At 38.2% G+C, this 20,634-nt stretch overlaps 1 protein-coding gene across 14 annotated transcripts in view; it reads left to right on the plus strand.

Moving 5' to 3' along the window:
• The first annotated feature begins 489 nt into the window (after window positions 1–489).
• Window positions 490–20,634, plus strand: part of CAPS2 (calcyphosine 2) — a 51,265-nt gene continuing 31,120 nt past the window's right edge. The window contains exons 1-7 of one of the 14 annotated variants that reach the window (XM_070370994.1): window positions 647–900; window positions 4,662–4,771; window positions 6,670–6,801; window positions 10,318–10,366; window positions 11,973–12,018; window positions 13,678–13,851; window positions 20,041–20,163. In XM_070370994.1, coding sequence (XP_070227095.1) covers window positions 10,323–10,366; window positions 11,973–12,018; window positions 13,678–13,851; window positions 20,041–20,163 — 387 coding nt within the window. In that variant the 5' untranslated portion in view covers window positions 647–900; window positions 4,662–4,771; window positions 6,670–6,801; window positions 10,318–10,322. Of the gene's footprint in view, window positions 618–646; window positions 901–4,661; window positions 4,772–6,669; window positions 6,802–10,317; window positions 10,367–11,972; window positions 12,019–13,677; window positions 13,852–20,040; window positions 20,164–20,634 lie in introns of those variants that run through there. The other 13 variants (XM_070370996.1, XM_070370999.1, XM_070370995.1 and 10 more) reach the window with 13 other exon arrangements.

Consider the following 20,634-nt stretch of genomic DNA (forward strand, 5'->3'; position numbering starts at 1 on the left):
CAAGAATACTGGAGTGGGTTGCCATTTCCCTCTCCAATGCATGAAAGTGAAAAGTGAAAATGAAGTCTCTCAGTCGTCCCCGACTCTTAGCGACACCAAGGACTGCAGCCTACCAGGCTCCTCCATCCATGGGATTTTCCAGGCAAGAGTACAATGGGGTGCCATTGCCTTCTCCTGTATATGTGTAAATGTCCACATATTGAAAGTAGTATCTTTGTCTCTCTCTTATACTGCAGTCTTGTCTTTTTAAATAATTGCAAGCTCCTGGAAAGCAGACATTCCAGAATACGCTTAAATTTCTTTCCTTCTCAAAACATCAACCGGGGAGCTGAACCCTCGGTCTGTGCCCTATAAAATATGTTAAACAGAATTCACTTTAAAGAAGAATTGCACAAACCGCCGCCGGGCCAACTTTGGCCCTCTTCCGGCGCAGTACAAGAGCAAAGAAGTGCGTCCGCGCAGCTCTCTGCCAAGGCTAGAAACGCGCCGGAACTGGTCTCCTAGGATGCCTGGACGCAGAACAGCTCTGCTGCTTTTGCGCGAGTCCCACTAGGGGTCCGGAGCTCCTGTGGCACATGCCAGGCAGAGGAAGCAAGGGCAGAAACAGCTGGGGGCCGGTAGGTGGAGCCAGCGGAGCCGGGGCCTTGGCCAAAGATCTATCTCCTTGTTCCCGGAAGTGAGAGGGGTCCCGGCCCGGCGCGCAGAGGCCTGTTGTCAAGGCAACCTACAGACGCGGGTCTGAGTTGGCCAGAGCCTTTGCTGAGAGCTGTCTCTTTTGTGGCTCCTCCCCTCTGAAACGGCCTCAAGGGAGTTCTCTCGGTGGAATTGCTTCAGTTTATACCTTTTCCAGCTCTCCCATCTTGGACTTACTCTTTCCCTGGATTGGTTGCGTCATGTCAGGTTGGTTGCCGCTTGAGTCCTGCCCTAGTCCATGAATCTCAGGTAGGAAGAGGGTGCTAGTACATTGCAGGTGCTCTTAAGTATAATCTCAGCTTTCTGGGGAGTGATGTGAAGACAGTTACTCTGCTGTGTTTGAAATTAGGAATAATCCTAGATTCCATCAAACACCTGGATCTTTATCCCCTGGGCTCCGAGGTGGACTTGATCCTCACCTGCGTGGAGTTTAAATATGAAATTGTATTTACACATCTCTTTTCCTCTCTCCTTGCTTATGGACTGGATTTGATCAATTTATCCTTTGCTTTTCACTATGTTCTTATAGCTATAAGGCTATAAGCAGCCTTATAGCCCCTAATACCAAAAGAGAAGTGATGATAATTGGAGCTGGACAAAATCATCTTTAAAAATGAGGGAAGTGGGGGGGAGGTGGTGAGTTCAGTTCATTCTGGTAGCACAAAAGCTAACATGGAAAGACATGGTTCTATTAGTTTACAACCCATCATTCATTACATGCTAGAAATAACATCTCATGACTTGGCAGCTGTTTGGGTGGAGACAGAAGCCATCAGACCTTGCTCTTCTCTCCTCTTGCTACCCTATCTCCAGCATACCCCAACTACATATTCAGCGCTTAGGGCAAAGACAGCCCTTGGTATGCAATCCAGGATTTAGCTCCAAGCCACTTGTTTGAAATGCTGATTCTTTTACCACCAAGTTTAGGTTTCTGGGCTTCCCTGGTGGCTCAGATGGTACAGCCTCTGCCTGCAATGCTGGAGACTGGGGTTCGATCCTGGGTCTGGAAGATCCCCTGTAGAAGGAAATGGCAACCCACTCCAGTACTCTTGCCTGAAGCCTGAAAAATTCCATGGACTGAGGAGCCTGGTACATTACAGTCCATGGGGTCACAAAGAGTTGGACACGAATGAACCACTTCACTTCACTTTAGGTTTCTGGTTTTCCTTAGTCTGTGCATCTAATTCCCATCCCCTTCCCTATTGCTTGTACAGGAAATGGTGTTGAAGTGAAATTCAGGTCTGAAACCTGTGTGACTTCAAACTCTGCAATAACTAGCGAATAATTTGGCAAAGTAAAATTCATTTTTCTGGGTCTGATAGTCAGAAGATTGAGCTGTTTTATCAATGCTGCTGCTGCTGCTCTAAGTTGCTTCAGTCGTGTGCGACTCTGTGCGACCCCATAGACGGCAGCCCACCAGGCTCCCCCGTCCCTGGGATTCTCCAGGCAAGAACACTGGAGTGGGTTGCCATTTCCTTCTCCAATGCATGAAAGTGAAAAGTGAAAGTGAAGTCGCTCAGTCGTGTCCAACTCTTAGCTACCCTATGGACTGCAGCCCTCCAGGCTCCTCCATCCATGGGATTTTACAGCTAGTAATTGTTATTCTGAAATAACACATATCTGAATTGACTGAATTCACTTTAACAAATATTTAAGCTCCTACTATTTTCCTGTTAAGTGCTGAGCTGTAGGGTGAGGAAAACCAGTAGTAATCTTTGCCTTTTTGAGGATTATAGTTAGAGTGGTGAAGAATCATAGCTACTCTTCTTTATGCTTAATACACTTTGAACACCTTATCTAATTTTTTGAAGACAGAATTTGTAGAGGGGCATTATGATCATGTCATAATTAAGTGCAGAGGTGTGAAACTAAGGATATGTTTCAAATGTATTCAGGTATTTGATTATGCATTAGTTTATTTATTGACTTTAGTAAGCATCTGCTATATTAAAGGCATCAGATACTAACCTTCGTGGTCTTGATTGTTTATTTGGGAGATAAAAAAGAGCTAATTACAGTGAAGAATGATGACCGTCATGCCTGGGAAAAGGAACAAGGAGACCATGGGCATTTAGGGTATAAATTTTGTTGTTTTTATTATTTTCACGTACAGCATGGTGACTTAAAGTGGCCTATAGTGATATAATGTTGTGCTGTGCTTCAGTCGTGTCCAGCTCTTTGCAACCCTATGGACTGTAGCCTGCCAGGCTCCTCTGTCCATGCGTTTCTCCCGACAAGCATACTGGAGTAGGTTGCCAGGGAATCTTCCCCATCTAGGAATAGAACCTGTGTCTCTTGTGTCTCCTTTATTGGCAGGAGTGTTCTTTACCACGAGTGCCACGTGGGAAGCTGGACAATAATGTTACTAAGGTGTAAAGAATGTGAGGCTGATGTATGGAGTTAGTCAGGTAGCTGATTGTTTAGCATCTCTGTTTCAACTCGGTTTGATGGTCCCTATCATCCTGGCAAATACAATAGCGCTTGCGAAGTGACTGAAAGTGCTGGGTCTTCTTTGCTGCTCAGGCTTTTCTCTGGTTCTGGTGAGTGGGGGCTGCTGTCTGGTTGAGGTGCACGGGCTTCTGTCTGTGGCGGCTTCTCTTTTGTGGAACATGGGCTCTAAGGCATCTGGCTTCAACAGCTGTGGCAGGTGGGCTCAGTAGTTGTGGCTCCTGTGCCCTAGAGCATAGGCTCAATATTTGTGGTGCATGAGCTTCATTGCTCCATGGCATTTGGGATCTTCCTGGATCAGGAATGGAACCTGAGTCTCCTGCATTGGCAGGCAGACTCATCACCACTGAGTCACCAGAGGAGCCACAAAGTTTCTTCCTTCTGAAAGCTATCTCTGAAAAGAAAGCCATTTGCTAGTGCTGTCAGGGTGTTCTCAAATCTAATGATCTGGGGTGCTTTCAGAATAAGTCTGCTGTTGATTGGTAAATCTTCCTGACTTTGCTCATGCAGTAGAACCCCAGGCTTAGGGCAAGGGAGTTTTTAGAGAGGGCTATGGAAATGGGTGTCAATGGGGAAGATCAACAGCCAAGAGTCAGACGTGACTCAGCAACTAAACAACAACAACAGCAACATGAATAGAAGAGAGTTTTATTTGAGTCAAAACTGAGGACTATAGTAGGTGGGGCTTCTTGGGTGGCACTAGTGGTAAAGAACCTACGTGCCAATGCAGGAGACCTAAGAGGCATGGGTTCAGTCCCTGGGCCAGGAAGATTCCCTGGAGGAGAGCATGGCAACCCACTCCAATTTCTTATCTGGAGAATCCCATGGACAGAGCAGCCTGGCCGGCTACAGTCCATAGGGTCACACACAGTCAAACATGACTGAAGTGACTAGCATGCACGCAGGAGGACTATAGCCTGGAAAACATCCTCTCAGATAGCTCTGAGGAAATGCTCTGGAGCAGATGGGTTTTCAACACAGTTTTATATCTTGTCATAACAAAGAACATCATAACAGGAGTACATTTACATTCCTTCAGGGTTTCAAAAGGTCATCTACACAGTGAGTATCACCTGGAATGGGAGCTTAATTGTTGAAAGTACAAGTCAACACTGCTTAAAATCTTAGCTCCTATCTGACCTGCACATCCATCTTCAGATCTTTCTTCCTTTTATAAGGTGATTAATTGGGTCCCCTGGATAATTCAGGATAATCCCCATATTTTGAAATCCTAACTTAATCATATCTGGAAAGCTTTTCACCGTTTAAGGTAACATACTCACAGAGTCTGATGATTAGGACATGAATGTCTTCAGGGGGGCCATTGCTCAGACTAATATTTACCCCATAAATGTTGTCCCACATAGTGTAGTTGCCTCACAGAAAGTTGATTTTGGTGAAAGACGGAAAAGTGATTAACCACCTGACTTCTTTCCATGTAATATTATTATGCAATTTGTATGACTTATTTAAAATTAGAATAAGAATTATAATTTTATATTGTTTTACCTTTTTCAAAGTATACTGCTTGGTAAAGACATGAACTTGAATGGATTTGTAGGTTAAAGGAGTTGCTGCTTCTCCTATAACTCAAACTCAGCCATTCTCTGGAAGAAAGAAGCTACTACAAGTATGTATGCTATATAATTTTCCTCTTGTAGGATGATTCATTAAATAGTTTTCTGACTCCTTACTTCGTGTTTTTATGATAATTCATCCCCCCGAATATTTAGAATTAATACTTAGATTTGAATAACAGAAAAAATTGAAGATAATCATTACTTGAAAATTGATCATTACTTGAATGTTTTATTTTTAATTAAGCTTAATATCAATGTTTTCTTATTATTATTTAAGAATTGTCTATGTATGTCTGCATACATATACAATATAAAAATTAAAAAAGGAGAAAGAAGAAGAAAATAATCAATATATATTTTGTGTTAGGTAGGTAGGAAAAGAATCTGGGCTTCTATTGCTGGACTTTCACTCTTTTCAACCTTCATAATATCACTACTGTATATTATTGATTAGGTGTAAGTGTAAAGCTACTTTGTCCCTGTAATCACCACAGAATTGAGCAAACATAAAATTTAGTTTAGAAATACGTAACATTGATATATATTTCCTTGCTATTCTTACTGTTTCAAATATTGAATGCCTACTTACTGTTTATCAGCAAACACAATAAATGTTTCAGCAGTTTACTTTATTCTTCAACAAACCTTTGAGTTAGGTATTATTATTAAGCAACCCTTCTGTATTTTTATCTATCTATTTACTTGGGAAAAGGAAGGATTTATTACTTGCAGCAAGTAAGGAGAAGAGTAGGGACCTTTTCCCAAAGCAGAGTCTCCCTGAACTGCAAAACTGGGGAAGTTTTAAGCTCAGGGTCCATGCATGTTCATGATGGGGCTTGAGCAGAGGAGAATTAAGCATAGACTCAAAGGTTAACAGAGTCCAGGCGTTACTTGACTAAAGTCAGAAGGGTCAACAGCATCATTCCATCCTCCACCTCGGTGGGGGCCTTAGTTCCAAATAAACCTGATTAGTTTAACATTCCTCTTTGAGATGTTTCAGGGTTCCTTCCAAGCATCCAGAGTTAATTGGAGGCTGGTGTCACGACTCACTAAAGCTCAGGTTCTTTATTTCTGGTTGCAGAAAGAGTTTAGGGAGAGGCAGAGTGATAGGTAAGAAGTTGATTTATTTAGAGGTACGCATTCCATAGAGAGAATGTGGTCCATCCCCACAGGTAAGGGTGGCCCAGGGAGAAGCACATTCCACAGAGTGTGGATCATCTCCCAAGGGGACAGGCCTCACCTGCTTTCAAATATGGAAGAACTGAGGCTCCTAGAGATTAAGTGACTCATCAGGATTTTGAACTCAGTTCTGACTTCAGTATCTGAGCTCCTTCCTTTGTGTTCAGCCATCTCCCTTATATACATGAGTGACAGCTTTGGGGGTTTTTATGGTTCACAATATTATGAGTTAAATCTGAACTATTTGATAATTTTAATCAAAGCAGCCCTTCTTGGGAGAGGCTATACAGGTGTAAGTTCAGAGAATATGTGGCAAATCTCTGTACATTTTATGCAGTTTTGCTGTGAACCTAGAACTCCTCTAAAAAAATAAAATGCATTAAAAACGAATTGGATAAAAAAAAAATGTTGGTTACAAAAATATCCAACTTTTAAAATAAAAATATTTTTGGCTTTATGGGCTGCACAGTGTCTCCATTTTGCAGTTTTTTTGAGAAAACATACGCAATTCGTAAATAAATGAACGTGGCTGTGTGCCAATGAAACTTTAGCATAAAAACAAAGCTGAGTCTAGATTGCTGATCTCTGGCCTAGGGATTTGCAAACTATAATTTATCTTTATTCTGGATTGGCTAGCACAATTTTATTGTAACTAGACAGGAAAGATAACTGCCATTCTGAAATATTTATCCCTACACAAGAGAAGACACTATACATGGACATCACCAGATGGTCAACATTGAAATCAGATTGATTATATTCTTTGCAGCCAAAGATGGAGGAGCTCTATACAGTCAACAAAAACAAGACCAGGAGCTGACTGTGGCTCAGATCATGAACTCCTTATTGTCAAATTCAGACTTAAATTGAAGAAAGTAGGGAAAACCACTAGACCATTCAGGTATGACCTAAATCAAATCCCTTATGATTATACAGTGGAAGTGAGAAATAGATTTAAGGGCATAGATCTGATAGATAGAGTGCCTGATGAACTATGGAATGAGGTTCGTGACACTGTACAGGAGACAGGGATCAAGAACATCCCCATGGAAAAGAAATGCAAAAAAGCAAAATGGCTGTCTGGGGAGGCCTTACAAATAGCTGTGAAAAGAAGAGAAGCGAAAAGCAAAGGAGAAAAGGAAAGATATAAGCATCTAAATGCAGAGTTCCAAAGAATAACAAGAAGAGATAAGAAAGCCTTCTTCAGCGATCAATGCAAAGAAATAGAGGAAAACAACAGAATGGGAAAGACTAGAGATCTCTTCAAGAAAATTAGAGCTACCAAGGGAACATTTCACACAAAGATGGGCTCAATAAAGGACAGAAATGGTATGGACCTAGCAGAAGCAGAAGATATTAAGAAGAGATGGCAAGAATACACAGAAGAACTGTACAAAAAAGATCTTCACAACCCAGATAATCATGATGGTGTGATCACTCACCTAGAGCCAGACATCCTGGAATGTGAAGTCAAGTGGTCCTTAGAAAGCATCACTACAAACAAAGCTAGGAGAGGTGATGGAATTCCAGTTGAGCTGTTTCAAATCCTGAAAGATGATGCTCTGAAAGTGCTGCACTCAATATGCCAGCAAATTTGGAAAACTCACCAGTGGCCACAGGACTGGAAAAGTTCAGTTTTCATTCCAATCCCAAAGAAAGGCAATGCCAAAGAATGCTCAAACTACCACACAACTGCACTCATCTCACACACTAGTAAAGTAATGCTCAAAATTCTCCAAGCCAGGCTTCAGCAATATGTGAACCGTGAACTTCCTGATGTTCAAGCTGGTTTTAGAAAAAGCAGAGGAACCAGAGATCAAATTGCCAACATCCGCTGGATCATGGAAAAAGCAAGAGAATTCCAGAAATACATCTATTTCTGCTTTATTGACTATACCAAAGCCTTTGACTGTGTGGATCACAATAAACTGTGGAAAATTCTGAAAGAGATGGGAATACCAGACCACCTGATCTGCCTCTTGAGAAATTTGTATGCAGGTCAGGAAGCAACGGTTCGAACTGGACATGGAACAACAAACTGATTCCAAATAGGAAAAGGAGCACATCAAGGCTGTATATTGTCACCCTGTTTATTTAACTTATATGCAGAGTACATCATGAGAAACACTGGACTGGAAGAAGCACAAGCTGGAATCAAGATTTCCAGGAGAAATATCAATAACCTCAGATATGCAGATGACACCACCCTTATGGCAGAAAGTGAAGAGAAACTCAAAAGCCTCTTGATGAAAGTGAAAGTGGAGAGTGAAAAAGTTGGCTTAAAGCTCAACATTCAGAAAACGAAGATCATGGCATCCCGTCCCATCACTTCATGGGAAATAGACGGGGAAACAGTGGAAACTGTGTCAGACTTTATTATTTGGGGCTCCAAAATCACTGCAGATGGTGACTGCAGCCATGAAATTAAAAGACGCTTACTCCTTGGAAGGAAAGTTATGACCAACCTAGATAGCATATTCAAAAGCAGAGACATTACTTTGCCAACAAAGTCCATCTAGTCAAGGCTATGGTTTTTCCTGTGGTCATGTATGGATGTGAGAGTTGGACTGTGAAGGCTGAGCACCAAAGAATTGATGCTTTTGAACTGTGGTGTTGGAGAAGACTCTTGAGAGTCCCTTGGACTGCAAGGAGATCCAACCAGTCCATTCTGAAGGAGATCAGCCCTGGGTGTTCTTTGGAAGGAATGATGCTAAAGCTGAAACTCCAGTACTTTGGCCACCTCATGCGAAGAGTTGACTCATTGGAAAAGACTCTGATGCTGGGAGGGATTGGGGGCAGGAGGAGAAGGGGACGACAGAGGATGAGATGGCTGGATGGCATCACTGACTTGATGGACGTGAGTCTGAGTGAACTCCGGGAGCTGGTGATGGACAGGGAGGCTTGGCGTGCTGTGATTCATGGGGTCGCAAAGAGTCGGACAAGACTGAGCGACTGAAATGAACTGAACTGAACTGATGGCCTCATTATTAGATAGATTTTAATATGTCTGTTAAAACATTTTATTGGGAATAATGATCATGATGACAATGAAAACTACAGCTATATTCTATTTAGATCCTCTGTCCACAGAGAACCCCATGGACAGAGGAGTCTGGCAGGCTACAGTCCATGGTGTCACAAAGGGGCAGAGACAACTGATCAACACTCACTTTTCAGTCTTTCATATATATGAAATTATATTTTAAATTTATTATTAATTAAATAGAATCAATATATTATATTTTGTTTTTATTTTATTATTATATATTAAAATATATATATATACATCCATTTGGATGATCATCTTGTGACTTTACATTCCTACATTTTAACTATTTATTGGGACAGTACTTAATACAATGCCATATTAAAGTTGATACTGAGCTGAATTTTTCTCTGAGTTTTTCTCATAGTCTGAGTGATGAAGCCCAGTCTTGAATATAATTTCTGTACTTGCTATCAATATAAAAATGATCTATTAGATAATATTTCACAAGTAAGCTGTAAGTGCTTATAAATAAATTATTTCCTGCTTTTATTAACTTTAGCTTTCCCTAAGATTCCTATATAGTTCTTATTCCATGGTGGCTAAGCTCACTCTAATATTCTGGTCTTTGCTTATTTTTTCCCCCCACAGGTACATAAAGATGAAATTTTATTGTCAATATATTGAGACATATTAGTTTTTTTAAAATTTATTTATTTTTAATTGAAGGATAATTACTTTACAGAATTTTGTTGTTTTCTGTCAAACCTCAACATGAATCAGCCATAGATATCCATATATCCCCTCCCTTTGAACCCATTTTTTAGCAATAAAATCAAATATTTACAAACATATACCTGTATATATTTGTCATTTTTTACTTAAATCCTATACTGTCTTCCCATTTCCTTTGGGATAAAGTCCAGGCTCCTTAATTTGCATTATAATTTAACAGCTCTGTCCACTGCCTCCTCACACTCTGGATTTCAGTCTTTTCAGTCAGCTCTTGCCTGTGGGCATGTGCAGTACAAGTTGTTCCTCCTGGCTGGAGCAGTTTTCTCCCTTCTGTCTTGGTCTGGCTAACTAACTCCTATCTATCCTTCAGAGCTCCATTTAAAGTTTCCTTTTTTTATTTTGAAAAAAGCTACCTCAATTCCCTAGACTAGGTTGGGTACACGCTCTGTGCAGCTGCTCTGTCTCAGTATGTATTTTCCACATTGTCTGAGTGAATGTCTTCCCGAGCAGAGTCCTATGCTGGTTATGGTCCTATCTCTGCATATCAAGCACAGTAGGGATGGGGCTTCCTAAATATTTCTTATGTAAGCTTACTGAGAAAAATTATAATTGGTCTTGTTGCATTGGCACATTGGTTATCTTTTAAAGTATAAATAAATGACACATGCATACTGATTCTAATTTTTTTAATTAAAGCAAAGATGGACCTCAAATCATGTGCTATGGAGGATCCTTGCCTACCTGTGTAAGTTACACTTCTTCACATTTGAACTGTTTTTTGGGTAAAGATGTAAATATACATTGACAAGCAAAAAAGAAAGAAAAATTACATATATAGCTATGACTATGAACTACAGAAAAGTTTATAAAAATGTTGATGCCCTGAAAATTATTCTGTCCAAACTGAAGTATTTCCTGTGATAGGATGGTAGGACTAAAGCTAATACTTCTCTTGTTGTTTAATTTTCTTTAGTATTATTTTTATATTTTCCTGAAAATGTTAAAATATTGTTTTATTTAGAAAATTCAGCTAAGAGCACTTATTAAAAAATGTATATAAAATATTGCACTTTTATTGGGATGGTCAAAATGGATTTAATGGGAGGTTATCTGTTCTTTAATCTTATCTTGAGGAATATGATGATTTTATCAGTCTTATTAAAGTGATTTAATTTTGGACTGGAATACATTAATTGTTATATATTTAAAATTTTTGCTTTTTAAAATTTGGAAGGATATGATTTTTATATTCTTTCAAATATTGGGTTGGCCAAAATGTTCATCTGGGTTTTTCTATAACATCTTATGGAAAAGTCCAAATGAACTTTTTGGTCAATCCAATATATTAGACTACAGGGCTTCTTGGAAAATAGAAATTAAAAAGTAATATATTAACCTGAACTATATAAAAATGACATTTTTATAGATTAACAATGGGCAAATATCAGCAATTTCACGTGTTCCACAAAACAGATACCTGTTTGCTCATCCAGACAAAGAACAGAGCTAGGTGTACATGCTAGATACAGTATTGAGTATGTGATGACAGTCAGTTGTTCGCTGGAAAATGGCTAACAACTGGTTTTCTAGACATGTATTATAAGGTTATCATATATTTTACTTGCTAATTATAAATAAAGTTAAGCATATTTTAAGTTGATTATACATTTTCTGTGAAAATATCCATCAGGGGGAATATTGGTTGATACTTTCATTAATTGTAGTGTGACATGAGTGATTTCTTTGCTGAATCAAGTAATAGTTTTGAATACTAGAATAATATGTTCTCAGTTTTTTGTTATTCGCCATGTGACAGTTACAGGGAATACTTTAAGTTTAATATGCACTAGTAACATTTTCTCCACCACGTTTATCAGCCTTGGAAATCAACAAAATAATATATCAAGGCCTGATTCATAACATCTGCCCATATTTGTGTAAATAATCCCACTGTGGCTGATTTCAGTCTATCACTGAACACAGAGTTGGAAAGATATGCCAGCCCTGTATTGCCATTCAGATATGATAGCTATAAATAACCTCTATAAAGCAAGAAATAGTGAAGTATAGTAAAGCTATTAGGAAGTGAGGAGTTTTGAATATTTATTACCTTTGTTTTTCATATAATTGATGTAATTATAAGTTTACATAATTTTAGTCTTAATAATTCTGTGTTAACAACCTGTGCAAAATATTACTGAATATTTAACAAAAGCCTCTCACAGCTGGTAAGAGCCAGCACACCATTGGCTTCAGTTTACCTGTTTATATAGTAAGATATAGCATATATGACTTGCAACTATTAAAGACTCAGTTAAAAAAATTATGGGATACATAACTATTTCTTTCAGGGTCCCACAACTTGATCTGGGAAGCCTTGTTGACTCTGATGAGGAGGTAATTTTTACTTGGTATTTCATATTATAAACATTTGAACACAGTGCTATAGGTAGCATTTCACTAGGGTCATTTAATTTTAGTTTTTAGGATGATTTACCATATATGCCACTTAGTACAGAACATATTCATTTTAACCCCACAAATTCATCTTTTGGTTTTGGTTGGGTAATACCATGTCACAAACTGTATACTCAGCATCATCTATATGACCTGGTTAGTATTTACTTCCTATTACCAACTTTCAGAAGTACAGCATGCACTTGTCACTCTATTTAATCCATAAATTTCATTACGTTCAATCTCTGTTTTGTTTAGTTTAAATATAGTTAGTGTCTATTAGGATTTCCCTGGTGGCCCAGACGGTACAGAATCTGCCTGCAATACAGGAGACCTGTGTTCGATCCCTGGGTGAGGAAGATCCCCTGGAGAAGGGAATGGCTACCCACTCCAGTGTTCTTGCCTGGAGGATTCCATGGACAGAGGAGCCTGGTAGTCTACAGTCCACGGGGTCCAAAGAGTCGGACACAACTGAATGACTAACACACACGCATAGTGTATATTAGTATCTCAGACAATACTGTTGATGAATTTTACTTTGTTTTACATTTTTGCCTCACATAAGAATGGCATTTTCAAAATGCCTTACAAAACTGGTAAGCTACAGGTTTATACTAATGGCAGAAAATTAGATCAGATGTTGCTAGTTTAACAATGTAAAACTGGTCTCTTGAAACTTGTATGTCTCTTGACATACTTTAGGCTATGAGGATACTATGAAGTAAATGAAAACTATTTATTCCAAGCTGTCTCCTTGGGACATATTTATACTTGAAACAATATTAAGGGTTTTATTTCATGTCAGAGCACAAGTTCTGACTAGCAGTCTTTGACCAGGTGGGCTCACTTTTCTGTCTTTGTTAATCTTTTTCCATTCGTGATCTCCACCATCTTGTCTTGGTTAAATTACATGAAAGTACCTTAATTGGCATCATTTTACAGTTTCCACCCAAAGCTTCTTCTCATTCTTCTCCTGGGGTATAGACTTGGATACAAAATGTTTCAAATAGAAAATGTTGTACTGGCTTTATCCTCCTGTTAGAATTACTGTCCCTCTCTGGGACAGTATATATTTTCTTACTATTCTTTGTAGGTTTCTCTTATCTCTTGGCTGTGCTACCTTTCATTCCATGGACATGTGGAAGGAAGCCAGATAACACCATAAGACAGAATATTTCAATATTCTAGAAATGGCAACCAGAGCTTCTCAATATGAGTGACCTCCAATTCCAATGACTATTCTGGAAAAAATGTTTTGCAATGGAGGTTTTCTAAGGCAGGAGTAAAATAATCTATCTAAAACTCCTAAGTAGAGAGAAAAGTCTTTCTTTCTTCTCTCTGTTTTAGAACTAGGACTGATCTCCAGCTGTGAAACAAGATACAGGCTTAGGGTATTTGAGGCCAGTGCCCATTCAGGCATGCTGCACCAGCTAAATATTTTAAATATTACCTCTCCTTAGAAAATAGATCATAGTGATCTGTTTCTTAAGCATAACTGCTAAGGTAAATGGTAAATTTGTTTAATGTTAATAAGGAAAATTAATAGTAATTTTGAATTTTTTATTACAATAGCATTCTTTTTCTTTTTACTTCTTGGAGCAGGACAGAATACCTGAAAATTTGCCAGCACCAACAGACAAATATAAACTAAAACATCAGCAATACAAAACTGAAATGACAGGAGGATATAAACAATACAGTCAGAGAAATGCCGAAAAGGCAAAGTCAAGTATCACACATCAACAGACTCCAAGGAACAAGACAGATGACAAGGTAATGTGCGAGGCTTTACAAAATTGTAATGGAATTTAAAGGAAACAGTGTTTTTATTATAGAAACATCTTTTTGCCTGATTTATCTTGCCGTTAATCATAATAAAGTGTAATGCTACTGCTGCTAAGTCACTTCAGTCATGTCCAACTCTGTGCAACCCCATAGATGGCAGCCCACCAGGTGCCCCCGTCCCTGGGATTCTCCAGGCAAGAACACTGGAGTGGGTTGCCATTTCCTTCTCCAATGCATGAAAGTGAAAAGTGAAAGTGAAGTCGCTCAGTTGTATCCTACTATTCGTGACCCCATGGACTGCAGCCTACCAGGCTCCTCCATCCATGGGATTTTCCAGGCAAGAGTACTGGAGTGGGGTGCCATTGCCTTCTCTGAATAAAGTATAATAGGTAACACTTATTTCTGTGTGCCAGGGACACTCTTTAAGGACTTTATTTAATTAACTAGTTTATTCTTCACAACAACTTTGGTGGGTTATTATCACCATTTTCAGATGTGAAAAATTTAGTCATATGACCTAATCGTCTTTTCTCTGTAGTTTTTCACTTGCCTTGGGTTGGAAATAAGGCAGTATTACATATCTGTTTCTGATGTAGCTGTCTTGAACTCTATTTGTCTCACTTTAAAGACTAAACTTTAAAGTTGAAAAGTGGTTTCAGACTTTCAAGTGACCTTGTTTTATTTTAAAACTGTCATCACTCCATGATTGTTTTCTAGTTGAGTTAAGGAGGTATTTTTAATATCATGAATCGCTAAAGCTGTTATATTTTAATTTAATCTTAATTAAATATAAACTCACCATTCATGAATATAAGAGCAAAGTAAACATAATAAATTTAATGGTGTTTCACAAGCATATCAAAAAGGTGAACCGTGAATTTTAGAAAGGCTTGAAAACATAATTTATGATACTACTGGTCATAAATAAAGAACACTTAGATACAATTCTTCATTCAGTTAACTTTTAATAAGAATAATGTATTTTCAGGGAAGGTTGATAGTTGTATTACTTAGCATTTACTGTTGAGTAAAAAGAATAAGTTGTAAAACCTTTTTAAAATTCAACTTTGACCTTTCTGGAATGCTTGTAAAAGCCATTAAATTTATATATTTACTTTGCTCCTATATTTATGAATCGTCAGTTTATACCTAAATAAGTTGTAAGTAGATGTGCCATATCAGCTTTTTTTTTCTAATCCATGTAGGGACTATCTGGAACTCACTAAAACCCATGGTATTTAACTAAAAGAGAAACAAAAGTTATGGGACTATTTGGTCTTTTTTATTTTAAAGCTAATTTTCCAGATTCAAACAGATGTACATAAATATAGTATTCTAGTGTCTGTAATAGCAGGTAGGACAATTTCATAACTGTTTAGCATCTGGGTGTGTAGTATCTGTAGGATCTACCATGTGATATTTAGATCACTGTAATAATGTTGGGAAAACAGAATGAAAGTTTCTGTAAGTGCATGCTTTCCTTTTCATGGCAAAACAATTCAAATAGTTTTAAAGAAAAACCTTGATACCCTTGAACACAAGTTCAAACGAGGATGCTTTGTTTACGAGAAGATAAATATTGTTTGTAAATCTTCCCATATGAATAAGGGTTTTATAAATAAAAGCCAGCATTTGCATATGTTCTTTTGGAGAAGATCTTGTTTTACTTTTTTGATTCTTTTAACTTACATATTAGAAGTTTACTATGTCTTTGGTAGTCTTACAAAAAATCCCTGGTTTCTATATATTCTATATATAATAATCTTGTACTTATGGAGTTTGAGCAACTTATCTGATGTCATTTAAAAGTATACTCTTATTGGAACCAAAACTGCTGTATAAATTTGTTGTTAATAAATCCTATTATAATTACATGAATTACCACTGGGATAGTAAATCTCTAGAAATAAAAGAGGTCCCTGATATCTGAAACATAGCCCCTCTTTAAAGCAGGAAGTCACATGCAGATTGATTCTCTTTGCTGATAAAAAAAAAGCTAAAGTTAGATGAATTTAGAATCCAAGACAATAATTAAAGGCTATAGCTACTAATTAAATAGGCTGATACATCAATCAACTGATAATATCAAACAGTAAAATAGTTCCACTCTGCTTGATTCTAAAGGCAAAATTCCTGTGTTGAGTTTTCCTTCCATTTAGTATAAAAGGTGATGAATCTCACTATCAAATTGTTTTACCACCTAAAATGTAAATTTATATATATTTGTGTGGGTACATATATATATTTTTAAAGTAATGAAATACCTTTAAATAAAACACTGAAAATCAAACTTCAATTTTACAGGAAATAATATTAATTCCAAAATTAATATTAATTAATTCTACTTATGTTCAGTTCTGTTCAGTTCAGTTCAGTCTCTCAGTCGTGTCCGACTGTTTGTGACCTCATGAACCACAGCATGCCAGGCATCTCTGTCCATCACCAACTCCCAGAGTCCACCCAAACCCATGTCCATTGAGTCGGTGATGCCATCCAGCCATCTCATCCTCTGTTGTCCCCTTCTCCTCCTGCCCTCAATCTTTCCCAGCATCAGGGTCTTCTCAAATGAGTCAGCTCTTCACATCAGGTGGCAAAAGGATTGGAGTTTCAGCTTCAACATCAGTCCTTCCAATGAACACCCTGGACTGATCTCCTTTAGGATGGACTAGTTGAATGTCCTTGCAGTCCAAGGGACTCTCAAGAGTCTTCTCCAACACCACAGTTCAAAAGCATAAATTCTTCTGCGCTCAGCTTTCTTTATAGACCAACTGTCACATCCATACATGACTACTGGAAAAACCGTAGCCTTGACGAGATGGACCTTTGTTGACAAAGTAATGTCTCTGCTTTTTAATATGCTGTCTAAGTTGATCATAACTTTTCTTCCAAGGAGTAAGTGTCTTTTAATTTCCTGGCTGCAATCACCATCTACAGTGATTTTGGAGCCCAGAAAAATAAAGTCAGCCACTGTTTCCACTGTTTCCCCATCTATTTGCCATGAAGTGATGGGACCAGATGCCATGATCTTCGTTTTATGAATGTTGAGTTTTAAGCCAACTTTTTCACTCTCCTCTTTCACCTTCATCAAGATGCTCTTCAGTTCCTTTTCACTTTCTGTCATAAGGGTGGTGTCATCTGCATATCTGAGGTATTGATATTTCTCCCGGCAATCTTGATTCCAGCTTGTGCTTCTTCCAGCCCAGCATTTCTCAAGATAAACTCTGCATCTAAGTTAAATAAGCAGGGTGACAATATACAGCCTTGATGTACTCCTTTTCCTATTTGGAACCAGTCTGTTGTTCCATGTTCAGTTCTAACTGTTTCTTCCTGACCTGCATACAGGTTTCTCAAGAGGCAGGTCAAGTGGTCTGGTATTCCCATCTCTTGAAGAATTTTCCACAGCTTATTGTGATCCACACAGTCAAAGGCTTTGGCATAGTCAATAAAGCAGAAATAGATGTTTCTCTGGAACTCTATTGCTTTTTTGATGATCCAGTGGATTTTTGCAATTTGATCTCTGGTTCCTCTGCCTTTTCTAGAAACTTGAAAAAATAAATAAAAAAAATAAATAAATAAAATAAATAAATAAAACCAGCTTGAATCTCTGGAAGTTCACGGTTCACGTATTGCTGAAGCCTGGCTTGGAGAATTTTGAACATTACTAGCATGTGATCGTTGCACGTATACCTTTTTTCACCAACTCTATAAAAAGACAAAACACCTACTAATTCATTCATTGTTCATTCTTTCAAAAATAGTTCTCTAATGTTTCATGATATGCAAGGTACCTTTCCAGGCACTGATAATAAGTCAGTGACTAAAACAGACAAGTATCCCTGCTCTTGCAGAAAAAAAAAAGAATAAATGAATGAATCAGTTGGGTAGCCATTCCCTTCTGCAGAGGATCTTCCTGACCCAGAGATGTAACCCAGATCTCCTGCATTGCAGGCAGATTCTTTATCTTCTGAGCCACCAGGAAGTCCTCTAATATGATAGATGATGATAAAAACTATGAGTAAAGGAAACTTGGAAAGCCAAGGTTGGGGTTGTAGTTTGTACAGGATCATCAGAGAAGATCTTTTCCATAAGGTAGCATTTTAGGGCACATTCAAAAGGGGTAAGAGGTAAGCCAGTTAGAAGAAACTCTTAGTGTCATGAAGTAGGAGTGGGCATGGAGTATTTAAGAAATATTAAGAGCAGTGTGATGAGGGAGAAGAGCAAGGGAGAGGTGGGAGGAGATTTTTTCAGTGAGTTAAAGGGAAGCGGAGGCTGGGAGGCAGATCAGAGAGGTCTTGTAGACCACTTCAGGACTTTACTTTCTATTCCGTTTTGTTGAGAATGGGTTTTACTGTGGAGGCTATCCCAATAATCCAGGCAAGAGATAAGGATGCCTGCTTGGACCCAGGTGGTTGCAGCAGATTTGGATAAGAACTGGTCACAACGAGAACTTCGATTCTAGACAGTTTCTGAAGGTAAGGCTCAGAATATTTGGTGATGGATTGGTTTTAGGCTTGAGAGAAAGGAAAGATGAAAGATGACGCTAAGGCTTTTTGAGTTGAGCAATTCAAAGGGTGCATTTTTCATTAACTGGAGTGGGGGATATCACAGTGAAGTCTGATTTGGGGAGGTTAAATCTGAGATGCCAAGTGGAAATGCCACAGTTTCCCTTGGGTAAAAGACTGGAAACAAGTTGAAACAAAGTAAGATGCTTTTGAAAGTTTCCTCCAACCTGTACTTAATGCAGAACCTGGCTTATACTGAAACATGTCTGTTAATTTAATCTTTCTTAAATTTACCTTATATGTTAAACATCTTTTTGGTGAGTGTCAAATCACTACTTAGGAAAAACAGATATTAGTGGGTAAATAAATAAAATTATAAAGTATCCTCATAAATTTATTTCCCAATAGTACACACTTACAATTCATTATTCACTCATTGGATACAGTGCCAACCTCATGTGGTCCTGCTCTGGCACCAGGGATCCTGCAATGAAAAAGACAGACAAGGTTGCTGCCCTCATGGAACTTACAACAGGAGAGGCAGGCAACAGATCATAAACAAATGTATAATAAAGTTTCATGTAGCAATCGAAGGTCATGGAGACAGTGAAGACTATGAAGATGAAATGTGACCTTTCAAGGAAAATCTGAAGTAAGAACAAGCCCTGGGGAGATACACTTGTAATCTATTACATTTTTGATAAGTTGTCATCCTATTGGAGCATTATATTTTCTTAAGCTCATATAAACACATCTAGTATTCAGAGAAAAATTTAGCATTTACCTCTTTAGAATGTTGTTAAAAGTTCAGAAATAGCAGACATAAAACCGATGAATCACCAAAGCAGTAATTAGTAAAAGTTTTGTGTACACACCAAACGGTCAGTTCTTGAACTGGAAGTACTCAAATTACACATGGAAAGAGACCCAGGGAGCTATTGTTATAAAGCAGCTTACATAGTGTGGCAGCAGTGCCTGTTGATGCCTCACAGTGATTGGTTTTAATACCAGAATTTTCTTAAATGATAAGGGATGGGTTAGTGGTTACTTCATATCAGTTTGGGGGAACAGTGTAAGTTTCACTTATGATTTCTAGAGACATAAGCAGGAAGTAACCCTGGTCAAGTTAGTCTCACTTGTCTCGTAAAATAAGCTAAATTAAGCTTTGCTTGTATGACTAAACTGGTATTGTCTGCTCAGGGAATTTTTAAGGCTGGTTTCTGTTTGTGTTTGATTTTAACAATCTCAAAGGATACACCCATATATTAGTATCATTTTACTTGTGAACTTAGCTTTATAAATGAATGACATGCCCATATTTATAAACTTTACAAAGACTCAAATGGACAATTATAGTTATAATAGTTGCTATTTTTTTTGTAATGCTTACTATATGTCAGGTACTTCTGAAATGTGTTGCCCATATATCACCTCATTTAATCATTTTTTGGAGTACAAAACAGTTACCAATTAATTGCCATTTTACTTATGAGTAAACTGAGGCACAGAGATGTCATCTAGCTACAAAGTGGGAGAGCTGGATTCAATAGGCGGTCTGATTATCAGAGCCTATACTCTTAATCTGATGTATCCAGTCATTGTTTTATTCTTTATATTGTTAAAAGCAAATGTTCTAAGCATGCATATGAGGGCTCACTCATTGCTTCACATCCAGTGTGTACAAGGTGCAGAAGCCATCACAGGTGATCTGACAACTCTGGACAGGAAAGCCCTGCTACAGCTGGGTTATGCAGCCAACCCTCACATTCTCCAACGGAGTACAGGAAAATCTGATGCTGTAAGTTATTGGTACTTTTACTGATTTGATAAACCGTTTAAGATAATTTGCCCTCCGAAGTTTTGCAGCCTTAAATTTGAAGAAATGATTCCAACAGTTGAAGTTGGACTGAGGTGAATAGTCATTAATACGCCAGGTTCAGCCCTCACTCCTACCATGGATTGACGTTTGGTATGTTTACTGTGGAAAAGTCATCTTCCATCTCTGGAAGTGTGTAAAAATTTGGTTGACACTGTTCAGAATGTTAACTGACCACGATGACAGTGGGCTAATCCGGTATCACCCCTTTCCCCACAAAGAAGTAGCTGGATAATCTTTTTGTTTTGAAAATCATAAGCTAATAAAACTGAAGGGCAGGGATAATGTAATTTTTCTTTAGGAAAAGGGAAACAAAGCCCTAGTCTCAATGTTAACTTTATACTTTTTACAAAATGAATGAGATTTCTTAATGAGTATTACTTAGACTAGTTA

The sequence above is a fragment of the Bos mutus genome, chromosome 5 (genome assembly GCF_027580195.1).
Source record: "Bos mutus isolate GX-2022 chromosome 5, NWIPB_WYAK_1.1, whole genome shotgun sequence".
In the NCBI taxonomy this organism is placed as follows: Eukaryota; Metazoa; Chordata; class Mammalia; order Artiodactyla; family Bovidae; genus Bos; species Bos mutus.